Source organism: Glycine soja, chromosome 8 (genome assembly GCF_004193775.1).
Source record: "Glycine soja cultivar W05 chromosome 8, ASM419377v2, whole genome shotgun sequence".
Taxonomy (NCBI): domain Eukaryota; kingdom Viridiplantae; phylum Streptophyta; class Magnoliopsida; order Fabales; family Fabaceae; genus Glycine; species Glycine soja.
Genome location: NC_041009.1, coordinates 5,615,015 through 5,637,926, shown reverse-complemented (window position 1 = coordinate 5,637,926; position 22,912 = coordinate 5,615,015). Strand labels below are relative to the sequence as shown.

At 30.7% G+C, this 22,912-nt stretch overlaps 2 protein-coding genes and 1 pseudogene across 2 annotated transcripts; 2 read left to right on the top strand and 1 right to left on the bottom strand.

The window, feature by feature from the left end:
• Window positions 1-278: 278 nt before the first annotated feature.
• On the bottom strand, window positions 279-6,015 carry LOC114423166 (pumilio homolog 1-like). The gene is made up of 5 exons (XM_028389801.1): window positions 3,904-6,015; window positions 3,655-3,817; window positions 2,600-2,763; window positions 1,707-1,965; window positions 279-1,431 (listed from the first exon to the last, which is right to left on the bottom strand). The coding sequence occupies exons 1-5, from the start codon at window positions 5,547-5,549 to the stop codon at window positions 1,324-1,326; spliced, it is 2,340 nt and encodes a 779-aa protein (XP_028245602.1). The 5' UTR covers window positions 5,550-6,015; the 3' UTR covers window positions 279-1,323.
• Window positions 6,016-15,620: 9,605 nt separating this feature from the next.
• LOC114422265 lies at window positions 15,621-17,945 on the top strand. Its single transcript, XM_028388538.1, has 4 exons — window positions 15,621-15,836; window positions 15,999-16,216; window positions 16,403-16,476; window positions 17,605-17,945. Exons 2-4 carry the CDS (start codon window positions 16,001-16,003, stop codon window positions 17,696-17,698), a joined length of 384 nt encoding a protein of 127 aa, XP_028244339.1. The 5' UTR covers window positions 15,621-15,836; window positions 15,999-16,000; the 3' UTR covers window positions 17,699-17,945.
• A 1,081-nt stretch (window positions 17,946-19,026) lies between these two features.
• LOC114424756 lies at window positions 19,027-21,759 on the top strand (annotated as a pseudogene).
• Window positions 21,760-22,912: the final 1,153 nt, after the last annotated feature.

Sequence of the window (22,912 nt, the reverse complement as noted above, 5' to 3'; positions counted from 1 at the left end):
TAATTGAGTGAAAATATGATATATCAACTAAAAATGGAAATAGAAAAAAAGGGGGAAATACGTGGATACAACAGCAGTTTGGACTTATAGATTGCTTGGTATCAATCGAACCCTCTCAACTCAACACAAAACATCAGACAGTGGTAAAATTCATCATCCTTGACCAGGAATGCTCGAGAACAGCGTGATCATAATTCACATATGAAGTTATAGCAAACCGAGTTAAATGAAGTTGAATAACCGTAACAGCAAGCAGAAATTAACACGCCGTCTTGTGCATAAGTAATTGAATCTGCGACCTTGAAACTCATTCCAAAGTCCGTATGAAGCACAATATCGGAGCGTTTAAGAATTTCACAAAATTGATATTATTCTTTTACATCTATGAAGGTTAATTCCAACCAAATGACTACCTGTAATGAGAATCATTGAATTATGTGTGTTTCAGCTAAGCTTTTTGAGCATCTTGGAAGCCCACATTTAACTCGTCCCCTGCGCGAGTAACCAAAAACCGCTCCAGCAACAAAACAAAATGCACAAAGCTTTGAGCATGTCCAGTATGACACTGCTTGTCTGCAACAAAATTACAATTAATATGCCAAGTTAAGAATCAAAACCCTAACATAAAAGAACAATGAAAACATGTGAATTGATAAAAGGTAAGGTTAGGAACAAAGCAGAAAGAGAGGGAGAGAGATGCCTGGGAGGTCTGGTAGCCAAAAGAAGGCCAGAATCAGGAGGCGACAGTGCTGGTCGGACCCGAGCGAAGCTTGATGACTTGAGCTCACTGGAAACCTACTGACAGCACCAACCATCGATACAAAATGCAATAGGCGCTCAAACCAAATGATGCCGTCATAAACGTGTACCCCGGTTAAACAGTAACAGTGAGGATATATGTTTGTATTTTAAATTTGTAACCATGAAAAGAAATAAGGTTACTGGGAACGTTCTTCATATTATTATACAATCAGAGCAAAAGTTTAAAGTTCTATACACTGTACATTCTCACAGTGAGAATAGCATAACTAACATGATAAGATTATCCAATAAGTTTAAATACAAGAAATAGTGCATGCAAAAGATCTAAAATGTGAGCAAAATTTCTGCTCTTCTGTTTTTCTCTTCCCATTTTTTCCATAATTAGCTGAGCAGATGGACAAGCACTTGTAAACAGACTTTAATTCATTTGTATGGTTATCATCATTTAACTTACAGTTAAATAACCATCCAAAACATTTATAATACGTTGTTGTGGCAGACCTAGACAAGATTTCTTTGACACAGAACAAGAACCCTTCTTGCACAAGGGGAGATTGTACATCATTTCTTCAAAAGCTTCTGCGAGAAAATCTTCTTGGAATACGGGCTGTTTCGAGAAATGGCTTTGTGGGACTCAATTGCTTCAACTAGTAAATTGTGCAGACGGCCCTAATTTAGAAGGAAAAGAAAAAGAAACAGCAATGTCCACTAGATCAGGATCAAAACTTTCATTTATGAAGCCCATAAACTGCTAAAATATGAGTACAAAAATTATATGCACTTTTTACTGATATAAAATAGGAAGTGTAGTATCACAACATACTAGTAGATGACAGCAATTGTTGGCTAAAGAGATAGTATCATAACAAGATTTTGAACTGATTATTATACTGTCATTGATTTATCAAAAGTGAAAAGCAAAATAAGGTGGTCATGTAACAAACCTCAGAATGTCGAAGAGCTGATTGAACAACATAGTTAGCATGTGGATCTTGAAGCAAGTGTTCAAAGTGAGGCATGGAGAGCAGTTCAAGAATGACTCTTGATCGATTCTCATCATTGAATACAGCAAGACATTTTTCAACCACATGACTACCAAACTTCTGTCTTGATAGGTGCGCATAGTTGCCTTCAAATTGCAACCTTATGCATGCTGTGGCAGATGGAATCTTTAAGTCCAAGATAAATTGAACAACATAATTTCTGCAGCAGGCAAAAAGAACAGAGAGATGAAAGGGTAGAAAAATCAGAGTGTTGGAGGAAGCATTTATCTCATAGTTCCAAAGTAGGTCAACACAGAATTGGTGCTTTATTAGAAATGATCAAACAGGCTTGATTTGTTAAACATGAGTCCCATGCAAAGACAAAAGCAAAAATGTGTGCAGAAAGAAATCTGTTCAGAATCAATAGAGATGTTAAAACTGGTATAACAACATATGAATTTCAATTTGAATTTTATAAAAAAGAAAACACAGTAATTTAGATCCAGTAGTTATTAACAGTTTTGTTTCCTAGTGTACTATTCACTTTTTCCTAGTGACTCACCAGCAGACCAGCCTAGCACTAGGAATGGACATATCTAAAAGAAGAAAATGTAAAAAAACAGATACTATGTGACCACCACATTTTCCAGTCCCCACTAAACTTGGCCTCTGGTAAAATGGCTTAAAATCATTTATACAATTGCCAAAGACATTTGACTACAGCAAAGATTCTTGCTTCTGGAACAGAAAAGAGAAAAAAAAATTGTGGATGGAAAAGTAGATATTCAAAACAGAAAAAGAAGAAGAACCATTGAAAGGAATCTTGTGCTTTATAAACAATTATGTTTCGTTACCCGAATTGATCTTGAGCTAGGAGAAGTGCATTAGCACATATTTCTGCAATCAGTTTTTCTCGATACTCCCCATTTGAATGGCCAATGCATCTTTGCAGAACACAACATCCATGTTGGTGAGTTGCGATGTCAACACAATACTTTGCAGCAGCAACAAATATAAACTGCGGAATGCAAATAATAGGGTAAATATAACTTCTGCAAGGAGATATCAATTTGCATATTTCTTCTACATTTCATCACACTCCAATAATGAGCCACACCAATTCAATCATAGTTCACAAGCTCTTTATCCCAGAATCCAGATCATTACAAGCTTATTTCTTTTTGTTCATTGATCCCTATTCTATAATATTGGTCTTTTTAACTAACCCTGTAGATATTAATTTCACAATGGATGTAAAGGCCATTCGAAATCTAGTTGTCTAATTTTTTATAATTAGCTAATGGACAATTGTACTAGGATACTCTAGTTGATAAATTCATAACCCTTCACAAGCAATGTTTCTGCTGACCTAAGCATTAGCAGTTAGAGTGGTGTTTGTTTTATACATCATTGATCAATTCAAATTTTTCTCCAAAACAAAATCGGAATCTTAGAGCAACACATAACATTTATATAAATTTATATTCATTCTTGGTGATAAAACTTGAAGAACATTTAGTAAATTTAGTCCATGGTACAAATAAACTCAAACTTTGGTAGCTTAGAAACTGCAAGCATAGCATGCTCAATTTATGGTGGCAAAAGCATGTCTTTCACATAATGACATTTAAAGTTTATATACGCCATTTTTAAAAGCACCATTATTGTTATCATAACTTAGACAAGAGTGTTGCATGTTAAGGAAGAAAAGCTTTCAGAATGAAATGAATATGTAAGAAAACAACGAAGTTCTATTTCACATGAGATGATCAGTTATCATTGATTAAAAAGTTTATAAAATAGAAACAAGAGTGAGATGAGCATACAGATTTCTGTTCGCTCACAAAAACATCATGCACAAGATTATTATCCAATCTATAAACTTTATTGAGAAAGATAGAATTCATGCCTTGTTATCTTCATTGCTTAAACATAGCAAACAACGCTGAACCACATGGTTTCCATTTAGATCTTTGATGAGAGCCAAGAATCCTGGTTCAAGAGCTGAAACAGCTAATGAAATTTGCTGCCTGGTTTTGAGAGTCTCGATTAGCTTCTGTACCACACGAGTGCTGATAAAAAAAATAAAGAAGTCATGTCAAATTCAATATAAGACAAGTATATAATATTGCAGTAGGTTCACAAGTTGTGCCATTACCCATGAGTGTTTAAAGAGATTCTGACAAGCTGCCCGGGTTCTTCAGTAATTATTAGTAGGATTTGCATCCTCTGTTCTTCATTGCATACATCCAATAACTTCTGCATAAGGTAATTTCCAAAAGGATTCACCATAAGTTCCACTACATGATCAATTATCTCATTAAATATCACTTGAACATCTTCTGGTGTACCCTCATCAAACATTTTCTGCAAGAACCTACAGCCATGCTGATCTTTGGACATTAAATATATATAACCTTGAGCTTCAGCTAGGGAACTATACTTGGGTAACAAAGGAAAGGAGCAACCTATCCTAGCACCCCTATCATTGTCATAAGTTCCTACAACCTGGTATGGCACGTCTAACTCTGATCTCTTCAAATGCCTGGCGAAGCCAGTGTCTCGCACCACAGCCTTACTATGATACATAGAACGATCCAAACCTATGCTAGCAGCATAATTTACACCTTCACCTTGTATGATGAAGCTCTCCTCTCTTGCAATAGCATCTATATTTCCTTGTAGGATTCTAGCATTTGAAAGAGGCACAGCTCTTGCACTATAATTAGGCAGGGAATGGCTATACTGCAGTAAATCTTGAACACCCAAATAAGGTCTTAAATTAATACCCCGGGAAGAAGAGCTAGGCGATCTCGACATGCCTGTTTCTTCAGTTACATTCATTCCATTCCTCTGTGCATTAAGTAAAGCATCAACCATTGGGTTTCTGCTCAGAGAAGCAGTACACTCCGGTGGCTGATTTCCACTTCCTCCACGATAGTAGTTATCCACCAGCAGCTGCCTTGAATGACGATGATGATCCATTGAACTACTAAAGTCATGTAATTGAGAAAGCATTGTCTCATAAGACATTTTGGCACACTGTCTTGATCCAAAAAATTTAGCCATTAACGCCGAATTTATCTCGGCATCGTGATTTACAGGAGTCCAAGAAAGAGGGGACTGAACACCACCAACACAATCAAAAGAACCTCTCCTGAAACTGTAAGAATCCCCATGATATTGAACATTATTGCTTGGACCATTTCCAGTGAAGGAAACACATTCAGGAAATGGAGGAGGCCTAGGCCTATGCATGGCCATTGAAGCATCCTTGAAATCACAAGGGCTCTCCTGCTGATTGCTGATGTACATTTGACTCAAATTGGCACACAGGCCTCCAAGTTCATCAACAAAACCTCCATTGGCATTCCTCATAAGAGTAGTTGAATCAGGTGTGATGAAACGGTTATTAGGGTGAGAAGAAGAAGGCATGGTGGTGGATTTAAGATCCTCCAATGGAGGAGGGGTTGGTGATCCAGTATCAGACAAGGCATGGCCAGAAGAAGAGAACAAGCTTGAGGAAGAGCCATCGGATTGCAGAGAAAAGCCACTCACAGGGGATGAAACAGATGGATACTGAATCTGAGTGAAATCATCACACATTCCATGAGACACAACAAAAGAATCATGATGGCGATCATGATCATCATCACCACGATGAACAACAACAACATCATGATGATGATGCGATTTCCCATGGTAAAGATTGAGTGATGTTGCCTGAGGGATCTCATTCAGCAACATCTCGAGCTCCTCGAGCCCCCCATCATCCTTCACGTTCTCCAACATCTCTTTGCCCATCTCAACAACAAACAAGTGACAGAACAACACAAAAGAAAAAAGAAAAAAAGAACAGAACAACAAATGAAAGAACAATCAGAGAGAGGAGTCTATGCTATGAATCAGAAAAGAAAAACCCCATTTCAGATATTGATTAAAAGAGAGTGAAAAAGACAACCCATTGAGAAATTAAGAGTCTTTGGCCATCTGGGTTGGGCTCAGTGGGTGGAGAAACTGGGAAAGTTGGGTCCTTTTATTGTTGTTATTAAGAATAGAATTGGAATTGCATTTGCATTTGCATTTAGAGAAAAGAAAATCATAGTATTGTTATTTGGGTAATGTCTGAGGGGAGTTGGTGAAGCATGCAAATATTGAAGATTTACATGCGGTCACTGGGAACCGTAGGCGTACACACTCAGCGTAGTCTCACAGGCCATTAAAGCTGAAGCAAGAACAGACGCTACGGGATTTCCATATTTATAGAGAGAAAGAGAATATTAATTCCAATATATCTGTCGTGTATGTGTTTGTGCTGGTTTATAGTATAAAAATCATAAATTATTCACGGTTTTTACCATCGTCATTTTAAAATTATATTTTACGTGATTTTTTATTGGTCGGCAGAGTGAATATTTTTACAATATGGATTAATTAAAAATTATTTTAAGTATGATTTTTTATATAGTTAATATAAAATTTAATAATTTTTGGTTTTTACTTATATAATAATTTTTTAATAAATGATAATGTGAAGTTTACATTATTTATATATTTCAATTAAGTTATACGTTGCTATTTTGGGGGTTTTGTAAATGCATGAAAGGTATAACTTACTAATACATTTCTTTTACAAAATCAACGGCTGTATATTAATATTCTTTATTGTTAATGCACACCTGATTATTCTTTTAAAGAATTATCTTTCATGTATTTTTTATATAAAAAAATTATATTTTCAATTAATTAAAAATATACTTATATTTATATATTTTTTTATTTATTGTTAATGTAAACTTATACACCTAAAGGTATAATTTTCTAAAACATTATTTATTAAAAATAATTGAGAGTATATTAGGACACATATATACTACATTTGTCTCCATGTGTATATGAATATTTTTACTTTATTGTTTGTTTTTTTTATTCAAGATCATCTTCTAATTATGTGGGGTATTAATTGTTTTTCTATAATATCTTTAATTAATTATAGTATATTTCCTTTGGTCTCAAATATAATAAAAAAAACATATTTTATTGGTCTTGAATATAATAAAAATTTAACTATTTTTATTTTATTTAATGTTACTATTTTTTAAAATATCTTTTATTTAATCGAGATGTTAGTTTCAATAACTTTTTCATATCCTTGATATCAAATTCTAATGAAGGATAAGTTGAGAAAAAATATTTTTTAATTGAATTGATATGATTAAAGGTAATTAATTAAATTTCTTAGTTAATGTGTCATGATTTTTTTACTTATATTTGAGACCAAAGAGAGTTTGTAAACAAAACATAATTAGTTTGATGAAATTCAATGTATATAAAAAGATACTAAGTGAAGTTAGTTAAGAATAATCTAAGTTTGAACCTGAGTTGAACAAGACTTTACTTAAATAGACCTCACTTACTTAAGAATAATCAATACTTAAGCCTAACTTGTTACCTTCAAAAACTTTTTTTTAGGTCTAATATGACTTTTTTTAACACCTAACTTGACTTCTAAATTACTTAGAGTCTTATTTCATATTAAAGTTTTTAGATAGATATCTCTAAATTTATATTATCAATTAATTAATGTAAAAATATATATACTTATATCTAAAAGGATTAGCTTTTATGTATTTTTTAATGTAATGTTTTTGTTACACCATTTTTAATGCAAAGTTATACACCTAAAGCTATGATTTTCTAAGATATTATTTGTTAAAATAATTGACAATATATTAAGTTACACATATATATTATATTTATCATTAATAAGTTATTGAATCAAGTAGTATTGTATTGGTTCCCTTAAACAAGATCACCCTACCAAAGGTGATCAACTAGATTTTCAATAGAAGTTAGTCATAAATAAATATGATGGATATTCTATATATTGTCACAAGCGAATCATTTATATTATGAAAAATGACAATTATCTTTTCTGGTATTGTTTTTAATCAAATAAGATAAAGTTAGATATTAAAACTTACAAGCACTTATGACTTTAAGGAAGCATTAAAAAAATTATGACTTTAAGGATTATGTATTTCCCAGTTGTCCTTGATTGGACAAAACATAATTAGATTAAAAAAAATCAATGTCTATAGAAAATTACTAAGTGAAGTTAGTTAAGAATGACTTGGTCTTGGGTAGGAGTAAAAATTGGCTGAATTGAACAAGACTTTACTTAAATATGACTCACCTGTTTGAAAAAAATCAAAGTCTAACCTTAATTTGTTGCCTACCAAATAATTTTTTTAGGCCTAATTGGCTTTTAGATTGCTTAAAGTTCTACTTCATATCAAAGTTTTTAGGTAGGTATGATGCATCTTTAAACAAGAAATGCTAGCAACACACAATTTGACACATTTTTTTTAACACAATATCTCTGATTGGTTGAAAGTTATGTTTCATATTAAAGTTTTTAAATGGGTATAATGAATCTCCAAATGAAAAATGTTAAAAACACACTATACACTTTTTTAAATACACTCTTCTTGATTAGTTGAAATTTCTTGAAATTATAAAAACTTATGGGTCTCACAATTTATTTAAGAACTCTTTTTCATTAAATAAGATGTGAGATTTATATTTTTTTTTTGTAATTTTCAATAAATTTAAATCAATCATAGAATGTGTGTGTGTTGAGGTGAGTGTATTGCTAGCATTTCTCACCTCTAAGTAGGCTAATAGACTAATAAATCAATAAAAAATCTATATAAAACAAACTTAAAACTATGAAAAATAAAATCACAAGAGACCAAGCTTGGGCCCTTTAAACACATGACAATAGTCGGATTTATAAATTTGCAAATAGGGTATGTAGAAAGGAAAGTTGTCCCTTGTATTCTACTTCTCAAAGATTTGACTTCTAACAATGGAATATTATTTTCAATATAATAATAATTAATTATATAAAAAATGAATCGTATTAAATAATAAATGATATCAAGATATTTATGGTTTTATTTTAATATAATATTAAATTTGATTTAATTCGATCAGATATAAATAATATAGAATGAATTGAATAAATTATTTTTCTTATTTTTATTTTACTAGTCTTCCAAAGCAAATAGTCATTTACAAAAAGACAATGAAATTAAGCTGTTCATTATTTAGCTTCATTTCCTAAATAGATGTTGCATTATTAAGGAAGTCCCATTTCTATTGGATTAAATCATTTTGAAGGATGTACCTTCTCTTAATTTGTGTTTCTTAATAAAATAAAATATCAGGTGTTTGAATTAAAAAAAATAAGTATATGATACTAACAATCAACACTATTTCACAAACATAATCAATATATTATTAATATAATATTCACATTACACTCTGTATTATTTCAACGTAAAAAGAATATTATTGTATCTTTTTATACCTTTTTAATTAAAAAACATTTTTAAATGTACAATACAAATTCAGATTTTATCCAAACTAGAAAATTCAGATTTATAACTAATTAACTCGATTGGTTACGTTCTCTCGAAAAAAAGAAAATAAACTAGATTAGTCACGTATGAAGTCAAGCTCTCGCAAAAACTGGAAGGAATTGGCCATGAATTCAGTTATGTTGGACTCACTATTACTAATTTGTTGGTTTAAGTGGTGCTAAATTTGATTCCATGAAAGAAGGTCAAGAGAGTTTGAGCTTTAAAGATAAAAAAATGCGATTAAAAAATAAAAAATCTATTAAAAGTAATCAATTAAATTTTTTGACGAGAATAATCATTAATAAAATCGTAAATACTTCGTTCCAACCAAATAAGTTATGGCCAACTCACTAAGCGTGTGAAGTGAAAAGAAGAATAATTCAAGAAAAATTGGTGTTAGAAATTGCGGGAAGAAAATTGCTTTTGTACTTGTTTAACATGCTAATTGTTAGGGACTTTTGGTATGTTTTAAATTTTCTTTTCATAGAGATAAAAATTGATTTTGTAATAAATAAAAATTCTTAACTTTTTCATTACTAAAATAATTGTAGTTTTGAGTGTAAGAATCATAAATATATTTAAACATACTTAATTTTTCTTTAAAACAAATTAAACTTCATGAGACGTATGTTTATAATAATCTACCGTGTATTGAGTTAATCACGCATTTAAATATATAAGGATCAGGCTAAGGTTTGAAATAATGTGTTTAGTACACATAAAGTTATAAAATGTCGAAAGTTTATAAATCATAAACTACAATTTACCTATAAATAGAAGAGTTTAATCTTATTAGTAATTATTAGTAAGAGTCTAATCTTATTATTAATTATTAATACTACAAATTTCTATGTATAACCTAACTATATTTTAACATGTTTATCATCCCCCTCAAAAAAAAAAAAAATGCTTATCATCAGACTCACGCAAAAATCGATCCATAATTATAAGTGTGGTTTATCAATTATCATCTACGGTAATACTCTCCGTCACTTGAAAAGAATTAAATATCACAAACACGAAAGACAAGCTTGGAGTTTCATAATTATATCAAATGTGTAATTTTTAGAGGTCTTATTTAAGACCGCGGTAAACTAAGTGACTGGTATTTTATTTTTATTTTTTATCAGTTAGAATCAAAGATAAAAGTGTTTATCATATTCATATACATTCAAATTAATCAACTGAATTAAACCTACTCAGTAATGATTGATATTTTTTATGATCAAATATAGCAATTCACAATTATATAATTATTTTTTTCTCTCTCAAAAAAGGTGTATAATTAGTTGGACATGCATTTCAAGCTAGTTTTAACTTTGGAAATGTTTGTTCTTATAAAGCACATAGTAGGACAGTTGAAGTTGAAATTTTCACGCATTCTAAATTCATCAATTTTATGTTCATGGTTTTCAAAATTAAAATTTATATATAGTATTAATGTTTATTTTTAGCAATATTAAAGTTCTTCCATTACACATGACATTTTTTTAATTTTATATTTTAAATTTAGTTATTTATTTTAATTTATTTTACTATCTTTTCATTTATTTCCTGTATATTTTTTTAAAATTTCAAAATTTTAATTTATTCATTGTTTAAAAATATATATAAATTGAAATTACATTAATTTGTAACAAACTAAAAAAACTTATAAATCTTAAATAAATAAAAGTTATCTCTCTATGTATATGTATATATATTCATATGATATTTATTAATTATTATTTTTACTAACTTAGAAATTTTATTCTGTTTTCATTTTTCACATAGAATATTTGATTTTTTAATTTTCATGTTATAAAAACTTATAGGTTATTAATTAACAAAAAATAAATAAACTCTTTCATTTCTCGTGTGGTCAATCTGTTAGTATTCCGTTAATTTTTTGTGACTTTATAATCTCTCAAAATATAACAAAATTTCCATTTAATCTCTCTAAACGTGACAAGTTTTTCTATGTAGTCTTACAGTTTTTAAAACTAGATAGACACTTAACAGGCAAAATATTAAGGTATCTCTGGTACCTTCAATAATATTTCTTCTTCGCCCATTTAGAAACAAAAACTGAACAGGCAAAATAAACAAAATGCTAATAGAAAAATTACACGAGAACGAAATTATTTTTTACGACTAAATATTTATTTTTTAAAATGAGAAACTAAAGTTATATTTCAACCATGTTTCATTATTACTTTTTAAAAACGTGACTAAATAAAAATGTCAATTGTGACATTTTGAGAAATTAAAATCACAATTTAACCATGTTCCGTCTAATAGTGATGGAAAATATTAATGTGACATAATAGTTGAGCATGCGATTTTAATTATTGCCCAGCTTCATATGAATTTCAATACTGTTAGTTCCTTTAATAAAAAGGTAAAAATAAACAATTTTTTTAATAGATCTTCAGAAGATAAAAAAAATCACGAAATCTATTTGTAAAACATAATAAATACTAAAGGATGAGATATAAAAACATATTCTTCAAATCATTTTTTAAACATAATTTTTATTATTATTTAAAATTTATTAAAAACAACATAAATTTACGTAAATCTTACTTTTTATTGAATAAATTTTACTCTTATGATTTTTAATAAATTTTAACTGATATAATTAATAATCACAAAATAAAGGACATATACACCACCGTACATAAATAAATTAAAGTGAGATACTCATAAAAAAATTAAAGTGAGATTATTTTATATTAACCATTAATTTTGAGTTAAAAACTTATCTGAAGGACACGTTTAGCAATATAGGATTTCCAAAAGGGCAAATTATGGACAAGTGAAAGTTTGAAATTCTGTTGGGTGTTTTTTGTTTTAATAATGCGAGAAGGTTGCAAAAGTCGTTTTGTTCATTCCCTTTGAAGGAAAGCTAGAATTTGCACTGCCCCGCATGTGCCGGCTAGTCAATAGCAGTGTAAAGTGTTATATTTAGTGAAAATTTAGTGCGTGCACAACACCACATTTTTATTTTCACAATTTTGACCATTTCAATTTGAAAGACAACTATTATATTAAAAAAAATATTATAGTGATGCACTGATAATAATGTTAAATACTCTTAAATTATTGTTCACTCATGATTTGTCATTAATATAATTTTTATAGTAATTATCATAAAACTTAATAAATTTATTATATATAATTAATTATGATTGAATGTTCGTTAGTGCATAATCATTTTTTTCTTGAAAAAATCAATTTAAAGGGAAGAATTTTGATAATTGATTAGAAAATGTTTGTATATCTATATCATGCTTGGTACAAGATGTGAGCTTGAAGGATACATTTTAAAGAAGAAAATATGAAATAATAATTGTTAGTAAAAAAAGTAATAGATAATTTTTTATAATTTACTTTTTACTCATTTTATTATAATTTAACCGTTAATATTTTAATTAGCAATTATGACTTTACTTCATCGTTTTTAATGTATGTTTACGCTTTTGAAGAAATAAATTGAGCTAAATTTGATGTGTTAACTAGGTGGAAAATGCAATGAGGATATTTTGTTAGATATGAGAAATTGAGAATGGTGTATGAATTCATTTCATTCAGAAACTATAATATGAACTATTAATTTCTTCTCTACCGTGTATTCGAATTAATCTTCTCGTCATATTAATTTGTCCTTATAAATAATAAAATATAAACATTTAACTTCACACTTTAACTACAAGATTAAATTTAATTTTTTCCTGCATGTATGTTCACAAATTTATTTGAAGTATTGTTAGATACTGGTATTGGTCTAACAAGTATACTAAATGCTGATATATTTTTTAACCTTAATGGAGATTTAAATATTGGTTCACCGTATTAATTTTCTTCTATTAGATCTGACTCTCGTTGATGAACTAATATTATATATATATATATATATATATATATATATATATATATATATATATATATATATATATATATATATTAAGAGGTTTAATAAATATTTTTTTTTAAATTAAAGAATAAATTAATATATGATGTTTTTTATAATCAACTTTAAGTTTTATATGTAAGGAGAAGTTAGCAATATACTCTCAATTATTTTTTAAAAATTATTAGAAATCATAAAATTATAAATCACATTTATTAAATAGCTAGGAAGTTAAATTCACCTTTTTTAATAAATATTAAAAAGTGTATTGTTATTGTATAATTTGTTATTTGTTATATATAGAGAACGAGAAAAAATTATTCAGACCAAAAAAAAAAGAGAAGAGGAGAGGAATGAAGAGGTGAGAAGGAGAGAGAATGTTAACTAGTTACCCATATAATACATGATAGCATGACATTATATATGACCAATCCAATACTAGGTAAGACCTAAATTAAATTTGAAGAAAAATATTTGATTTTAAATGAGATAATTATATAGTAAAAAAAAATTTCGGCATATGTAAACTTTTATTAGTATATGAGACTTTTATTTTACAAAAATTAATAATAAAAATAATTTTGTTGATGGACCTAAAGTTTAAGTTTTAATTATTTTATGATTGAGCTGAAATTAATATTACATGTGTGTTGAAAATAGTAATTGACCTTAAGGTATAAAAATGCATTGTAATTGTAATTTTCAATAAAAACCTATTTATTTCCTAATTAGTATATATAAGTATCTACCAACAACATCTAACATAATTGATAAATAATTTAATTTCTTAAAGGCTTGAATATGTGGGAATACTGCACACCATATAATACACGGGCGAATCGATGATTTAACAACTGGGGGCCCAAATATAAAAATTATAAACTAACATTAAAATTTATATTATGTATTCATAATTAAGTGTTTTTTGAATTCATCTAAGAACATATAAAAAATATAGTTACATAAAAATAAATTAAATATTTTCTTAAACGACCCAAAATTATAAACAACAATCATCAAATACACATATTTTTAAGAACCCTAATGAATTTATAGTAAGAATTAATATCTATGTTAGGCATTATTCTTATTATGTTCAACAAATAGACTAAATTAGAATAAATCATGTTGACTAAATTATCGTTTACAGTAATAGTACCCAACAACGTTGAAGAATAAATTATGTTAAAAAAATATTGAAAAATAATTTACTTTCAAATAGTTGAAAAATAGAAAAAGAAAAATATTGTGGTGGTTGAAAAATAAAAGAAGAAAAATATTGTGTCATAACAAAGCTTTATGATAGACCTTTGGCACAACTTGATATATATGAACTCTTGTACTTGAGTAAGAAAAGTATGTTGGAATCTCTCAAACATCAATAAGAAGAATAAAGACGAGAAAAAAAATACAATATAAAAAGTTATAATTAGAAGATAGAATTTTTTAGAAATTAACTTATCAATTCCTTATATAGTGTTAGTAAGTTTGACTCATTGAGGTTAATAAATAATCTTTAATTCTCAAATTATTTATAACTTTTAAAATAATAACAATATATTACATATTAGAAAGAAAATATATGATACTCAAATATTTTATCTAAAATAAGAAAAATACAATTATTTTTACGATAAATACTATAAAAGAATATAATATATTGTTAAAAAGTAAAATAAATAAATAAAACTTAAGTGACTTTTTTTATGTTGTACTTAAATGATATTATTTGTATAATTAGACCTTTGGTTAAAAAACACAATTAAACTTATATTATTTACATAATTAAATTTGTGCAACTTAATATATGATACGTTATTTATGCAACTTAAAAAAAAGAATTTAAAATTTGTAAACACTAAAATCACTATAATTTTTTAAAAGACTAAAATATAAATTAAGTCATTTATGAAAACCATAATATATTTAAACCCACACACAAAGAGAGAGAAGCATTTTACCAAAAATAAAAGAGAGAAGCTATGTGTTTGCTTTGAGACTCAAAAAGAGAATTGGTCCACTATGTTATGGAATTCTTGTTGCTAGTTGCTAGATATTATCAACGTGGGGATATCGAATATAATATACCGGTTGAAAGCGACAATCTTTCTGCATAGGATATGAGATTTTCATTTTCTTTTAAAGGTCTAATCAAATAGGTCTTCTTTGCAATTCGCATTAACTTTTTATGAAGTCAAAGTCCATAATGTTTTTTAATCGACGTGAGTGACTTATTTTTTTTTAAAATTGTAGTACCATATTGAAATGGAATTTTATTCTCGTTTGGACTGTATTAAAATTGCACTAATTTTAGGAACTGTGCTAATTTCTTTTATGTTTGAATCTCCCAACATAATAATTTTTTAATCGTTAATTGTTAATTATTAAAATGTTATTTTTTCACGTAATAATATTTTATCACATACGTTTGTTTTTATTTTTGTTTTCAAAAAGTCCAAATTATGTATTTTTTTTATAAAATTAGTATAAATTACACTAAAAATAGAAAGAAAAACAACCCAATAAATGTCCTTTTAAAATTTTATTTAGGCTGGACATTGGGTTTTTGTGTGTTTTTTGTGTTTACCCTGTTATCTTCCTCCTCTGTCGTGTTAGGGTTTGGAGAGTGGCACTTAATTTGCAGCAATCACGAACACCACCTCAAACTAATGCAGCTTCTCGATACTCACTCCATTCTTCCAAGCCCTAATTAAGTTCGCTTAATCCAATCAGCAATTACAAGCATCGAAGTTCCTCCACAGTTTTAATCTGGTAACTCCCACTCTCAATGCTTCCTCTCTCCTGTTTTTTTTGGTCGATTTGTCAATATTTTTTTTTTATTCAAATTCGCGTTCGCTTCACTTCCTCTGAAAATCTTCACCAATTCATGGCTATCTTCAACGGCTACATGTTGTTGATGTTGTTTAACCACAGCTATGGCAGCGAGACTCGCGATTGAGAGGAGCACCAGATGGAGATTGAGCAGCGTTTTAGGGTTCAATAGGTGGATTCAGTCGGTGCCCCAATCTCCTCCTTTAGCTGGAAGCATTGATCTTGGGGTTCGGTCGCCGCAACCCGTTTTGCCCGAGTTTCCCCCCCCAAGTTTCTCTTATGGGAGCTCCATGGAGCTCATGGCTGTCCCAAAACGCAAGGTACCCAGTTCACTTCTCTGTCGTTTTTGAATTTTACTTTTGGGAATATCAATAGATAGAGTGTAGTGATGTGATGTGGTGTTTTAAGCAAGATTGGCGTGAGTGTAATGATTTGTGCACTGTGTTATTGTTTCCATTTCGTGTTTTTACATTTTTTAAAAATGGTTTTGTTTGTTTGGCTTGCAGGTTTCTCCCCATAAAAGAGGAATAAGGAATGGACCAAAAGCTCTAAAACCTATTCCTGTGATTGTCCTATGCAAGTAAGACACTTTATCCTTGATGCTTGTACTACCCCAAAGTTTGAAGTGCAATGAAACTGTTTAGAGCGTGTTTGGAAACAAGTCGTGGATACATGTTAAGGCAGGCAGGAAAACCTCGTCAAAACATTAAAATGATTCAGAAGCAACAATATGACGTGATGCGATTTTTTTTCAAACACGCACTTAGTCTTCTATGAACAAAGTCAAACCTGCAAATAAACAGTCTAGAAAAGAGAAAATTATTGTAACACCCGGAGGAAGCCTGAATGAGTTCCTACACTGCACTCCCCTAAACTATTATGCTTGCTTAGTCACATCGTTACCCTCAAATCACATTAACTGGGTTCTATCTTGCAATGTGCGACCACTTCAAAAGGAATTAGTCTATAAAGTCACTAATATGCTCTAGTTTTGTTTAAAAATTGTATGAAGCTAGCAAATAACTAAAATTGTTTTTGTTTCTACTGCTACTCAAACTGTTCACTCAAGTTAGAAAGTTGCAGACAATATCATTTTGTTCCAAATTTTCTTGACACATAAGTTGAAGGAGGACAACTCTAAATAGTAGTTGAGAATCATCAAATCAAAGAATTGGTAGCACTTAAACTAGAGTACCTATATGTAAAATATTTAATCACACTTGGTTTTTCTTTTTCACCACGTGTTGTAGCCTTGTAGGACAATGGATTCCACTGTAAAAAGAGCTTTCAATATCTATGTGGGAGTTTCAAAAAAATTTCTAAACATTAGAAAATAGAGTTTGGACTTTGCTTTCAACCTGGCTCATGACTAGCCCCGTCCATGATTTCTTAGGCCATCTTTTAGCTGAGTCAGCATTATCAAAGAAGCTCACTTAGTATTTCTCTGAACCCGAAGGAAGGGAGGGTAAATTTTAAAATGTATTTCCCATATATCTGTTTGTGGGATTCCATCATCTACTGCCTGTGAAGTATTTATGACATGCTTGCACTGATAAAATTCAAAATGCATATCTATTGTCTACATATGACATGCATAGCTAGGTTAACTAACCGTATGCCCATCGTATACTGTTGCCAAAACATTAAAATATTATACTTAATTTTTCCACTTCAGACGTGAGTAATTAACCTCACGTTTATTCTGCAGGAGTTGTGGTCGTGCTAGGCTTCCACACTTCTTTTGTTGTGGTGGGAAACCAAATCAGGGTAATACTGGTGAACAGAAAGGTAGTACAAGCTAAGCTAATCAAGCTGTTTGTGAAACTGCAGATGTTAGTTCGTGTGCAGTGCCACCCGTAAGTAGGTCCATTTGGTAGTAATGCTTTATTTCCTTATTTCTTAAGCAATGCCATCATTGGATCCGGGGATTTTTTGCTTTAGAAGATAAATGAAGAAGTTGGTGGGTAAAATACTAAAATTTATGAAGTTTGGAATGATACGGTATTTTATTTCCATTGAAGAATAGCAGTTTTAGTGCTTTACAATTGATCTCGTGGCCTATTTATTTTTCATCTATAAAAGAAATTGTTCCTTTGAAGCTAAATAAACAATACTCATTCAGATTTATACTATCATTTTAAATTAAAGGATAAATGATAAAAACCCGTGTTATGTGAACTGAATCCACTCCAGTTTATGCATCAATGGAACACCAAATACTTGACAAAATCTGCTAATTAGTGAAATACACGAATTTGAACCAAGTTCCGTTGTGATTCATTTTCTTGGATACTAAAAGCCTAGTCTTATTCTTATCAATAATTTTATTTGGTATTCAAGCTATAAAAAATAATTGGTAATTGACAATTTAGAAACTTCATTTATTTTTCTTCTTCATCTTTGAATCATTTCGAATAAATATATTTGCAAAATTCAGCATTTTCTTTTCTAATTAACCAATTTTCCTGAAGAATCACAAAACAGCTCCAAAATGATCTATGATTTCATTCATTTGCCTAGTCAGACTCAGAGCTTCAACCTGGAGAGCAAAATTGTTGGCAAAAAAAAAAAGGAGATATACGATTACGAGGGCCATCCTTAACGAATTCGACTTCCACGGTTTATGAGCAACTACAACATAAATGCATGGACCAATCTTTCCACTGGAACACGAAAAAAAGATTTGGAGAAGAGGGATATCATTATCGAACGACCCTGGATAAAAGTGGAAATTTTTAACTAAAGAAACACTATCATGAAGTTGTGTCTCTCTCAAAGCATCATGGGGAAATTCACAATAAGTCTTATCATACACATCTACTATGTATCCTCTTTCACATCAAGCTATTTTCCCCTTCCATTCTGTCTTAGTATGAATCACTTTTTTTGAGTAACAACTTTCGGTTCAGTGTTTTCCTTAGCGCAAAAATGCTCCGCTATGAACAAGCGAGAAAATTAACGTAATTTAAGCCAGTAAATTGAATAATGTTAAAAATAACAGTCCAAAAGACTACTAGGACAAAAGTGGTTTTACAAGACCAGGACGTTTTAAGAACCAGACTATACACCTACCAGTCTTCAACTGGGCCCGTACCCAACCTCCCTCGCCCGCGCCAACACCTACCAGTCCATGTGGGCTCTCATCCGCCAAGTCACCCTCCACCACCGCCTCTCCCTCTCCCCCTCCGCCGTCGCCTCTGTCGAGGTCTTCAACAAATCCCCGCTCCTGCTCAACTGCCCCAGACCCTCCCTCTCTACAATGCCCTCCTCAGGTCTTTTTTTTTTATTGAAAAATGTTAATTGTTAAGCGAAGGAGATGATTGGTTTCATGTCCTAGAGAATAAATCATGAGAATGAATAAAATCTATAGTTGAATATTGAGAACGGTTAGATATATTTTTCCTAGGAATTAAAGTGTCATAATATTTTTATCAGTTATTTTAATCATTCAACAAAGTTTTAATGGAAAACTAGTAAAAAAAAAACATTCCTGAAAATATTATTCTCCAAGAATTTTATTTTTCTAAAATGAAAAAAATAAAAAAACTAAGATTCTCAACCCATAATTTCGACAAACTCATAACTAAGAATTTTATCTTTGTCTTTCCCTTTCTTTTTTATTATTAAGTAAATCTTATAACTTCTTCCACAAGTCTCTCAACCACAACAAACAAACTCTTGCATGGCGCCTACGCCCTCGTCCGCCGCAAGGGCCTCTGTCCGGACAAAACCACCTACGCGCTCCTCGTCAATGCGTGGTGCTCCAACGGGAAACTTCGCGAGGCCAAGCTATTCCTCAGGGAAATGAGTGACAAATGCTTCAACCCTCCTGTCCGCGGCCGCGACCTTCTCGTCGAATCCGCAAAAGAAATGGTGAGGAACATGATCAAGCAAGGGAGTGTTCCTGATGTTGGAACCTTCAATGCTGTGGTGGAAACGGTTTCTAAAGAGAATGTTCGGTTTTGTGTTGATCTATATCATGAGGTTTGTGCTTTGGGGATGGCTCCTGATGTTAACACTTATAAGATTTTCGTTCCCACTGTTTCGAAGGATGGGATGATTGACGAGGCGTTTAGGTTGTTGAATAATTTCGTCGATGATGGCCACAAGCCCCTTCCCAGCTTGTATGCGCCTGTTATTTAAGGCTTTGTGTAGCAGGGGGCAATTTGATGATGCTTTTTGCTTCTTTGGGGACATGAAGGCCAAGGCGCATCCTCCTAACCGCCCTCTTTATACTATGCTGATTACCATGTGTGGTCGTGCTGGGAAGTTTGTTGAGGCGGCGAATTATATCTTTGAAATGACAGAGATAGGGTTGGTTCCCATTTCGCGGTGTTTTGACATGGTTACTGATGGGTTGAAGAACTGTGGCAAACATGATTTGGCTGGGAAAGTGCAAGAATGGGAAGTTTCTATACGTGGTGTTTGATGCCTGATGTCTGTGCCGCTGCCATTATTTCCCATATACAGTCAGTTACAAGCTCAACAATCCTCTACAGAATTGAATATAGGTCCTAAATCCTTATTCTTGTGTCTCTTTTCCTTTATTTATTCTTTCTGCCTGGAACTGCAGTTCTTAATTAGTTATATTTGATTATCAATTGCATTGCTAAACATGATGAATTTCCTGTCATACATCGTAGCTTTCAGAAACTTATTGGAGGCACTGGTGGTTTCTCTTGTATCTTTCTGGAAGCCTTTACTATTCAGCAGAGTAACATACATTACTTAGCAAATAGTAAATGAATGTCCTGGGAAAACCTGAGCAAAATAACATTTGAAACATGTGCATGTATGTGTGTGTGAGAGAGAGAGAGAGCAAAGAGAACGCCTACATTGTTAAGCAGACTACCTGCATATATTACTTAGCATTTAGCACATGAATATCCTGGGAAAATCTCAGCATGTAGCATTTTAATTATATGCATATCTGAATGAAGAAAGCCATTTTTTTCTCAAGTTCCGATGCCATCAAATGAAACTTGTACTTTTTTAAGAACATTACCATGTGCATTGAAGTGGTTTTCACCAGCATCCTCATGTTAGAAAGTATTTAATCATATATGTATTCTGTAGAATAGGAAATTAAAACCATCAGAAATGAAAATTTTCAGAATTGCTGTTCACTTACGCAATGTATTTAATCAGGGAAAGAAAGCTTTTTCCTATGGAAAATCATTCATATGGCCAGTCTCGCATAAACTTTTCTGCACTTCTGAGTTCGAACCTGCTTGGCTGCTGCATTTTTTCACTGACTGATGGTACAGTTATGCTGCGGGTGTGGAATTTAAGTAAAGAGAGATAAGTACCAACCCCCAACTTCCACCCCCATCCCAAGCAGCAAAGTAATGTTTCCATTACAGATAAAAGAACTCATCTATATATTTTTTTAAATCTCAAATTTCTTCAGCATATCTTCATTTTACTCTTTACTAATGTTTTCTCATAAATCCAATCCACAGATGCCTGGAGGGAGCCTGAATTGCAGAGGGAGACACTATATTTCGATGTTCATACTCATAGACGTTGCTGTTTTATCCTGGGAGTATTCTGATGGTAAACTTGTATGGCTTGGCAGCTTTTGTATATAGCTTCGGAAATCCACAGCATGTGGAAGGTATCCTTATGCCTGTAAATTGAAAATTTGTTTTTGTTTCACATGTCTTTATTATACAGAATTACAGATTGAATTGTCCTATCTGGTTTTTATTTTTGGTCAACTCTTCAGAAATCTCAACAGGTTCAGGTTATAGAGTAAGAAAAGATCGGACATGTTGATTCTGAAGTAGCAACTCCAATGTCAATTCTTGCTTTGTTTCTCTTGAGTCTTTGTAAATGAAAGGAAAATTTTGTTCGTATTTTACACACAATTAAGCATGCATATCCACAAATTCTACTTCTCTCATTGTTCTTGTATGGCGATTGAGATCAGTAATTTTGAAATTGCTTCAGATTTTCCTGTTAGTGTGTTTGGAACTCAGTTGAGTTCAACCGAATGCCAATTCATTAGCTCCATTCCTTCTACGTTTTCTTTTGCATTGGAAAGTGAAAATTTCCCTTTACAAGACTTCAAACGGTTTCCAATCACACCCTAAGTTGGCTACAACATCATAGTTTATCTTTGTACTGTTGTAAGAAACTAAGAATGTACCTCAACTTCAAAACTTGTCAACTAATCCTCATTTTCAAATGCTGTATTAATGATTAATTTAACTCAACCCATTGAGTGAAAGATATAAAAGGGAAACTAGAGATCAAAATTTTTGGTTGAGGAAGTAAATTTTTTATGGTCATTATATGTGGAAATTTTTTATACCAATTAATATTATTTCAAAATGCGTGGGTCTTCATTTTTAAGTTTAGGTTGAGAGCCACAATGTAAATATGCAAGTTTTTTAAGAACTATAATTAAGTCAACTATCATTAAACGAAAACTACAACCTATTTGGTGAATTTTTTTTTAAAAATAAAATAAAATGAGGGATAAAATGTAAAATTTACAAGTGTTTTTTAGGAACTATAAAACTTAATTAAACCTACTATCAGCAAAAGTTTTTTCTTATAAAAATATAACAACGTTTATGGTGTTACTTTACTTTGATTAAAAAATTAAAAAAAAGGGAAACATTGAAATTACATTATAAAAGTCATGTCCTTTTCAGTAATTATAAATCCTAGGACGATTTTGATTAATATCATACAAATAACATTTCTTTTAATACAATCACTTTGGTGATAAATTATCCAAACCTAAATCGTGTGCATACTTAATTTTAGTCAAAATCAAATTTGCAAAATAATGTTAATTCTAAATCAAGTTCAATTGATAAATAAATAATAAAGTGTACTAACTTTAATTCAAACACACAAATTATCATTAACTCAAATATTATCTTTTGCACTAATGAAATTAATATTTAACAATGTATGGATGAGATATATTTTTGTTTCTCCTTTTTAAAAAAAAATTCACTATAAGAATGTTATTTTTTTTTTCATGATCTCACACGTATTAA